Raw genomic sequence first — 9,401 nt, 5'->3', positions numbered from 1 at the left:
AGGGAAAGAATAGAGTCTCCATCACTATCATTAAACGCCTCCAGACGTCATCAGGGAATGACTGAGATGCAGCCAAACTATCCAGGTACAGATCAGATCAACCCTGAAACTCTACACCCTTATTTACTACAACTCAATGGCAGTTAGACCAGTAAATTAACTACTTATGAGGTGAGCATTTTTGTAAATTATGCTCACAGAAATGGGGGAAAAAAGCATGCCTCAAAAATATGATTGAGAAAAGAGCAGCTGATGTGAAAACCAACAATTTTGAGCAAGCGTCTGAGCACAGAACTATGGTTTAAGTGCAGTGTGGCTTTCCTTGCTTCCACAGAGGGCCACCTGACTGCACGCACAGTACAGAGGATCTTATTCCACATAAACAACTGGGTGCTTTTGTGATGTGTTTCATTTATTGAATGTGCGCAAGTCAACTGAACCAAAAATGCAGAGTACCCAAGTGCTTCACAACAGACCAAGAGCATGACTAAGACCTGGCCACGCAAACTCCCTTGGTAACCTGAATAATTTGTGGAACAACAGGTAGAAGTCTGTTTTTTAAGATAGTTAACATAGCAAAATCACCTTTCATTGCTCCCTACCTTTTCCTCTCCAAAAAACTGAGACAGCATCAAGGAAAAGGGCAGAGACCCAAAGATCACTAATACCTTTGAGATAGATGTGTTTCTATTTTTTTGTGCATTAGCTCTACCTGCAGGGCCCACAGTGAGACCTCGACTCTACTGTACTCTAAACAAGCAGCGACAGCCCTGACACAAACATCGTACTGCCTAAGACGCAGTATCCCTTTGACCTAAAGGCTTACCTGAACTGCCACGTTCTGCTTTCCGGCTTCCTGCATCTTATCCAAGCCGCATTTCTTGGTCTCATTCTTTCTTTTATTGTTATCCTTCTTTCCATCATTCTTATTGGCTACTATTCCTTTGCTATAGTCCCGTCTTTTCCTCCCTACATCTTTAGGGGGATAGATTCGCCCTTGCTCTCTGTTAATTTCCCGTGGCTTGATGTTCTCTTTGAACGTGACCATTGGTTTGTCTCCTGCATCACAGTTGTTGTTCAGGCTTCTGCCAGAGGACAGAACTGATTTGAGTCCAGGGCTCCCATCTGTAGATAGCGGCTCTGCAATAGATGTTTCCTGCAAGGCGAGACTCTCTTTGGCTTCACTAGGGTCCTCTAGTAACAATTCCGGGATTTCTGTCAAAAACAACAGCTTTCCTACCTCATTTTCACACTGAATCAACCTGAAAAAGACAAAAAGGAATTGAAAAGCAAGTAGGAATAGTTTTTCACAGGGTAACCCACTTCCCCAAATTATAAAAGCAGAAAGTCAACATATCCATCATGCATCTCTTCACCCCAGCAACAACAAGATGTTACACCACGTCTCCCAACTAAGGGCATTCTCCTGCATGACGTAAGCTCACGTACTAACACTCTTGCTACCACTTCAAATACTGTTTCCACTTAGCTGTGCTGTGGTAACGCTAAAAAGGACTCATCAAACACAACGCTTTACTCCAAATACATTCCCTATCATAATTAGTCCACGAAGCAATGGCATGCTGACCCACAGGACATGTTATCAGCGCTGTCAGCATCTTGCATTCACGTATCTAATTGCTGTGTCAAACAGTGAGAAAAATAAAGCTAAACTCTGGCACCCGCGTTACCTCAGCTTACAGCAGCAACTGAAACACACAGATGCTACTGGCAATTACCTCGGCTGGTTATCAGCAATCCATTTGCCTGTGAAGATCAGACGCTGTTGCCGTATCCGACGTTGTTGCCCCTCCTTATCTCCTGTAATTGCCTGGTGGCCTTTGGAAAAATCCAAGTTCCTATATTGACATAGAAGAGGGAATAATATTAATCACACAATTACCCTCTGTAATATCGTATTTCTTTAGAAGTACAACTGGTCAGCATTACTCTATTATAAGCTGTGAAATTCAACCAGATCCTACTCAAAACATGACTGTTACAGATGTCTGATTTACAGATGCAACTCTCTTCTGGCAAGATGCATCCACATTAAAGAGGTTTGGTGCGTTTTTTTAAAAAAACAAAAGGCCAAAAGCTCATCTGTGTGATAATCAAAATCACAAAAATAATAGTTGAGTAAATACATCTAATATTTAGTCAGTATTTGTGCATGATGTTAGGGACACAGTTAAAAACAGAGTAAAAAAATCGGCACAGTAAAAAAACGTCAAGCAGTTTTCACGCAAAAGTATTCCTTTCCTCACTTCTTATATTTTTCTCTTCCAATTTACTAGTCTGAAGACTACACAAGAAAAACAAAAAAGTCATGAGCGATATTATAAGCTCATGACTTTCCCCAGAGTTTTACTACGTTGCCTATTACGGCTGTTTTGCAAAGGTACCTGCATCAATCCATACATTAGTAAGTACTCATAAATAAGATATTGTAGGTAACAGGTCAACATCTATCAGAGTAGTGACATCAGCAAGAGTACAGTTTCCTTCAGCTGTCACCCACCTGAACGAGGGCCTCAGAGCCAAGAATCCTTGCAACTCAAACTCTTCTGGAAGGGGGGTTGCTGGCAAATAGACAGTTAACAGTGTAAGGAAAGCACAATACTTTACTCAATGCATTCATAAGTAGATAACTCAGCAAGGTCACTATACATAGTAAAGTGTTTTATTAACATGCTCATCTGTACTGGTCCACCCCGCAATCTGAAAAGATTGATAAAGGAATGATAAAGTAGAGCAAAGTCTGCTCGGCACGAGAAAGCAGTATTTGCAAAGTATTCATATGCACTAATACTAGAAGACAACTTGCTCCCTTATTTGCTCTTCGACTGCAATTCCCAACAAGACCAGGAAAAATGTGCATTGTTCCCAGTTCTTTACAGCACAGACTAAAAGCATCCTTACCATTGTTATTGGATAGATCTTCTTCATGAGGCTGGAAGCTGTTTAGAAGAGAAATCAGCCAGGGCCATATGCTACAAACCAGAAAACAGACAAACCATAAGTGAAAACTACAAAACATGGAATCTACCTGCCTTATTAAGAAAACATCGAACTCCATTACAGTCACATCTTCTATTAATCCTTTGATTCCCAAGAAAAGTTAAAGTTTCTCCCAAGTCTCAGAGGAAAGATCACTTTCTTGAAGAACTTAAATTTTTTTAAAAAGTCAGTCTAAAGTTACCACGGAAGCCAGACTCTGCAGCATAGTGTTCGTTATCCAGCAAGTCAGAAAGCTTCCTAGGAATTTAACTAGACAAAACTATTGCACAAGCTAAAGTTCAGAGCACCTGTTTGCAATTCATGTTTTCCAGTCCAAAGCTGACTGCTCTCAAGGCACAGTAAATTAATTAGTTGGGAAGCCAAACAGTTTATCAAGATACAGCTGTGCAGAAATACTCCTGTTCTGTGAACATTAACACTGTACTGTAGCACCGAAACAGTTACCAGAAAGGTAAGAAGGTCTAAGTAAGGGTTGCACCGAGTAAGACCATTAAACTAGAGGTTAACTGGCAGTCTCCCAGCCTTGCACTGGCAATACCAGTACAAGCAATGACTGGAAATTCTTTACAAAGGCCCTGGAGCAAATAATTTAAAAATCGTAACAATCACTGCATAGGTGGTTAACATTTAACTGTCACCAACAGGCCGCTTTCTCCTCTTTTTTAAAAGCTCCAACCCCAAAGTCTAAGCATCTTTCTTCTGCTTTAGTGATGGGCATCAGGTCCATGGAGGCAACAGAATGCTATTTTAAGCAGGTGCCCACTGTGCTCAGTGTTAGCGAAATGAATCTCCATCCTCCCTCAGCAAGGCTTTCAGCCATCATCCAGCACCTGGATTGGAGAATGCAACGTGCACCCAGAAGCCTGAGGTCAGCCGCTTTCCTGCATCGCCGCAGGGACTGGAAACATTATGTTTATGCTTATTCTCTACACTAAACTAAGCAATAGTCCTTCCCATGACTGACAAGGAACAGAAGAAGGAAAAAAGGGAGAGTGCAAGTCTGTTGCAAGCTACAGTAAACTGGAATCTTCCTGTACAACTTTTGAAATAATGAGATTTCATAATAAGAGATCTCTAAAGAAGTGCAATGTAGTAACACATGTAAAAATCTAGACCTTAATGTGGCTTCCACAGGGCACATTTGGAAAACTCATTTCCAAAGAGGACACACTAGTATTGATATAGTAATTTCTGTCCTCAGTTCTTGCCTTCAGATTCGTCTACTTTTCTAGGTAAACATGTTTCCTTCCTGTTTCAGATGCTCATTCAGTTTGGGGTAGGATTAATTATCCACAGGAAAATGATAAGCATAGAGTGGGGACAACTGAAAGTTTAAAAAGGAATAAGAACTATTTCTTGAACCAAGAGCACAATTAAGTATGAATTCAGAGCAAGGAAGACTTTTCAATATAAAACTGGCATCAGGTATTTAAACAGAGGCCAATAAAGCTGTGTGCGTGTGTGTGTTTGTGTAGTCTGCAAAGAATTACTTCCATTAGGATCTTCCAACAGAAATAAAAAGAAAACTCTCATCCTTACAAATAACGGGGAAGATGGACAGTCATCTTGACTTTTTAGAGCCAAGAAATGTAATGGCTACTAACTAATGCCCATTTTGACAACTCTTAGCAGTACTTAACTTTCTTTTCAAGTTCACCTGTGCATTCTATAGCTGTTTGCTGCCCACTTCACAACTCCTTTGTACGATGACTACCTGAGAACACCACAGTATCTTCCGGACCACAGATTTAAAAACCAGGCATGTTCTTTAAAGAGAGCCTGATAGTTTTATGGGCAGAAGGACCTACTCTGGCTAACCCAATATACATTCACACCTCAAGATTCATTTTGATACTCCATAAAGTACTGCCTGCATCTCCTCTCTGCAAGGACCACTTTATATCAAGTACTAATCTTCCCTATTAAAATACTGGTATAAAGTCTTCCTTCAGAATATGCATGCAGTAATACTTACTATTCTCTCAGAACAATTTGTGAATTTTCCCTAATCTTGCCTTCAGGAACTCTGGGATTGAAGTTCCCAAAGCTCCAGGGCTTTAGGTTTTGCACACATTTGAGCGAGTCTTATTACTCATTTAGCAAACTGAGGTTATAGGGACCCTTGCTCCCCATACAACAATGTACAGAAAATGTAAGGCTTGGCTAGAATCGCATCTTACAGCACACACTGCTAAGAGAGAGCTGAAACCACTGTGGCACATCGCACAAGATCAGCTAAGCAGTTGGTTTCACACTGTTTTCCTTAAAGTGGCCGTCCTAGGAAAAATACTCATCCAACTGTACAGTAACAGTCACTCCGATCTGAAGAAACATCTTACAGGTCAGAAACACTTTACTGAATTGCTATAATTCATGAAAAGTTAACAGGCTATAAAAAAAGTTAGCAAGTTTTAAACTATTTAAGCCTAAGTTTATGAGATCAGAGGCAGAAGTGAAAAATCAGAGCAACAGTCCGGAACAGTAATGCCTGTGCTGACATTTGAAGACCCCCTCTACTAAATTCAATTTAATTCCTGGATGATGAGCCAGGAAAACTGGATTCCAGCACTGCCCAAGAGATGGCTTAATGCATGAAATTAAGGCAAGTATTTTCCTGCCACCTACCTCAACAAATCTGAGAAATCATTACAATAGGTGAGACTAAGGGTACACTCAGTAGTTATGCTCATGTCAGACATTATAAAGTAGATCCCTCTGATCTTAAAAAAAAGTTACATGCAAACCTAAAGCCAATTAAAACAGTGAATTTTCTTATGTAGCCCACAAGTCTCATGTTTTGTTTTATGAACTTCTTAGCACAAACATTCTCTATCATTTTGATGTCTGTAATAATGAGTTATACGATCACTTTTCCCATTACTAATTTGCGCATCCTTAGTTATTATTACTTTGTGCAATTAAATGTATCAAAGGAAAGATTAACACTCACTACCGTCTTTCATCAACCACGGCCTCCTGGAAAACACTGGGCCTAAGTTTCAGCCAGTCCATCGAAACCTTCACAGCTGGAAGAGGATATGCAGCCCCAGAGTCCTCCTGGTAGTCATTTTGTAAAGGGCACTTGCACAGAACTCCAAGAAAGGACACTAGAAACAGAGCAGGGGAAAAAAAAAACAAAACCAAAACAACAACAAACAATGTGGGAATGACACTTTAAAGTTGACCAAATAGCCTAATCAAACACATCTCACCCATAAAACCCTATTCTTAAGAGCTATTCTTTAGAACAAAGCAGCCCAATTACTTAATCTTAAAAAATCCACCAGCAGATCAGAACACCTTTTTTTCAATAAAGAGTTTTCTACCATGAAGCAGAATCTTGGTGTTTTTTTCTTCCCTCTCCTTTTCAAGTGTCATAGCAAATCATTTTGTAAGTTAACAAAATCCAGTGAGACAAGCCCATTATAAAAATATTCATTCATTTATTTATTCGAAATTATCAACTCAACTATCTATTGCATTTTATCCACTTTCCCAGGCACACAAATCCACCGCAGCTAGCTCTGCAGGCAGGCACCCAGCTCAGACCCATCAGGGCACACAGCTGAGAAACAGTAACCACACCAGTGTGACCATGGCGCTTTCAGAATCAACTCCAGGCTGGAATCTGAGGAAATTCAGCTATTCAGAAACTTAGGTGTTTACAAACAAGGCCAAGCTGATCATGGGCCGGATCAGGTTAAGCAAATCAGTATTATGCGGCTTGAGTCTAAAATGCTGTGCACTCCCACTTATCTCCTAGTTGCTATTATCAAGAGCACAGAAGCAGTTGAGGTCCTACTTCAGTCAGCTTCAACTTCAGTCCTGTTCAATCAGAACCAGCTCCATTCAAAGCAACTCAAACCACGTTGCAGCCAACTGCAGAGCAGCCCCCCAAGCGGGGTACTACCAACCGCCAAGTTGGATCCAACTTTTCACCCAAGTTAAAATGTTCTTTCAGAACCAGGAAAAAGATGCAGAGTTCTGTAAGGCTTCAAATGGATTAAGTCCAGGGCACATAAATCCAGTGTCAGTCAGCACTGCTAGACATAAATGATCCTGCGCAACCATCTTTTCTCTTAACTTTCTCCCATAACATCTATTCTCATCACTTACCTCACACAACCATTAAGCTAGATACTGATAGCAAATTACTAATGGATTCCATATAAAACCGAAAGAGAAATACAAAAATCAATTAGTTTTCATACTTACTGAAGAGAGCCAGTAACTGTGTCCAGCAGAGCTGCTCATCCTGGCTGTAGCTGTGCTGCTCTGTTTCATTGCTGAAGTCTCGCAGGTGATGTAATTGAAACAGATTGATAACAGTAATATGTACTAACTGTTGAGAATTGAAGGCCTTTTGGAATAACAACCTCTGCAACGAAGACATGTACAATGTATGTATTTTTATATGGTAAAGCACACACTTGAAAGGATTAGTAGTTGCTACTTCACTGCTTGACTAATGCTTCTGCCCTTAAGGCAACATTCATTCTAGATTTTATTTTCAGGTCATCCCTATTAGCACAGCACTGGGCTTCCCAGGAGGACATGGGCAGATGCCCACTGTTAAGCCCAACGTTTTTGCTCATACACCAACTCATACGCACAACAAATCAACATCTCCTTGGACTAGCTCTCTTCCAGAGCGAGTGCAACTTCAATGTGCAATGACAGCATTGCAATGCAACTGCAAGAATTGCAGAGGCATGTATATCCACTGTATTTTTCAGTCTTTCGAAGAAACAGCACGGAGAAGGTGACACTTTAAAAAAAACACCCCAGGAAAATTTAACTACTGTGTGGTTATGTATTAAAGACTAATTCCACATCTGACTTCATGGGTCATGGAATGCCATGGTGGACTAAAATAGCGCGAGCTATTTACAAGTGCATTTCAGTAACTATGCTGTAAAAGACACCTTTCTCAGAACAGGAAAAGAAATTTCAATGCTTTTTTTGGAGCATTGTGCAAAAAAGGAGATACCCTAAACCACAACCAACGTATCTTCAGACACGACAGTCAGGGAGGCAAGTGGATTAACCTGCATAAGCATCAGGAAAAGGTTTGAGCTCCATGTTCAACCTTGATTTCTAGTTAAGGACATGAAGCACTCTACAGCCGACAACTCAAACTGGCCGAGCTGTCAGCAGCAGAATCATGGGCCTGGCTGAACACTCCTACCCTACAATTGCTCTCCTCATTCAGAGTTAAAATCAGCCACAAAGTTAAAGTGATTATCCGCCATACAGCCAATTTCACATCCACATTCAACCCATTTAAGTCAGAAGAGTTGCTCTCTAGTAAATTAAGCCTTATGTTGCATAATATAAACAAAAAAGTAATCTAAGCAACAAAGCAGGGCTCAATTAGCTCTACTTTAACACCCTGGATCAGTTCAGAAAAATAAGACTGTTCCACATGCCTGAGCAATGCTCATAATTATTGATTATAAGCACTGTGGAAAAAGCAGTACTTGTTCAACAGCCAACATCACACACAAAGAGAGATACAATTATTTAATTTTGAAACAACGTTAACTCCCAGTGTTCAAGCAGCCCCCATTCAAAGCTAACACAATTCACAGCAAGTTTTGCGTTTTTTTAAAATTTATTTTAAAGACAGTTTGGACCTAGCTGTAGCAGCCCAATTCAATGCAAAAATGCAAAAAGACACTGTAAAGAACTTTGTAATTCTTTATATTGCTAAGACCACCTTCCCCTTTCTTAATTTGGAAAAGCATCAACTGCTCTGTTGAACATATCCATACTACCTGCTCATTTTCCACAAATGAAGATGTTGAAGAAGAGCAGTTTCCAAAAGGCACCTAAGAGCTAATACAATGTCCTCTTTGAAATTATACTACCTTGTATAAATACCTTACAAAATTCTCTTTGTTTCAATCTTTGCTATATTGTCTTACTTAATGAGATAGCTAATATAATTAATGGGTACTCCTGGATTTTCCAGAGGAAACGTGTTCTGAATAGTTCTAGTCTACGCACAAATTAAGGTTGTACTGGAACACTTTTTAAAGGCAAACCACTGACAGGAGAGGCAAGTTGTCTGAGGAAGATTAAAAGCAGCCTTAATAACCAGTGGGAATGAATGAACGCCATCCAAAAATGAAGCTCTCAAAATTCCTCAGGCAATTGAGCCAAGACTTCCCAGATGAATCAAGTGCTTTCCACAGGTATCCAAGAATCATCCAGGTTAAAGAGCAGAGAATCAACGGTGGTCATTGATTTCTCCTGTATCTCCACCAATAACGCACCACATATCAAATGGGAAAAATCCCTACTATTTGCAGAAGTCAACAGAACTATCCAATATTAGCTGCGATGCAAACCTTCCATAACTGGCTACTTGAGCTTCC

The 9,401-nt window shown here is 40.2% G+C and overlaps 1 protein-coding gene across 4 annotated transcripts in view; it reads right to left on the bottom strand.

Moving 5' to 3' along the window:
- The window catches only part of SMG7 (SMG7 nonsense mediated mRNA decay factor), a 30,969-nt gene that overhangs the window by 13,168 nt on the left and 8,400 nt on the right, over positions 1-9,401 (bottom strand). For 2 of the 4 annotated variants that reach the window (XM_009578767.1, XM_009578766.1), the window contains exons 8-13: positions 7,237-7,399; positions 5,972-6,128; positions 2,923-2,993; positions 2,522-2,582; positions 1,740-1,859; positions 974-1,262 (exon numbers count right to left, since the gene is read on the bottom strand). In XM_009578767.1, coding sequence (XP_009577062.1) covers positions 974-1,262; positions 1,740-1,859; positions 2,522-2,582; positions 2,923-2,993; positions 5,972-6,128; positions 7,237-7,399 — 861 coding nt within the window. Of the gene's footprint in view, positions 1-826; positions 1,263-1,739; positions 1,860-2,521; positions 2,583-2,922; positions 2,994-5,971; positions 6,129-7,236; positions 7,400-9,401 lie in introns of all 4 variants that reach the window. The other 2 variants (XM_009578764.1, XM_009578765.1) reach the window with 1 other exon arrangement.

Source organism: Fulmarus glacialis, unplaced genomic scaffold (assembly GCF_000690835.1).
Source record: "Fulmarus glacialis isolate BGI_N327 unplaced genomic scaffold, ASM69083v1 scaffold11655, whole genome shotgun sequence".
NCBI classification, from domain to species: domain Eukaryota; kingdom Metazoa; phylum Chordata; class Aves; order Procellariiformes; family Procellariidae; genus Fulmarus; species Fulmarus glacialis.
Note: the sequence above shows the minus strand (reverse complement) of the source record. Positions and strands in the feature narration are given on the sequence as shown.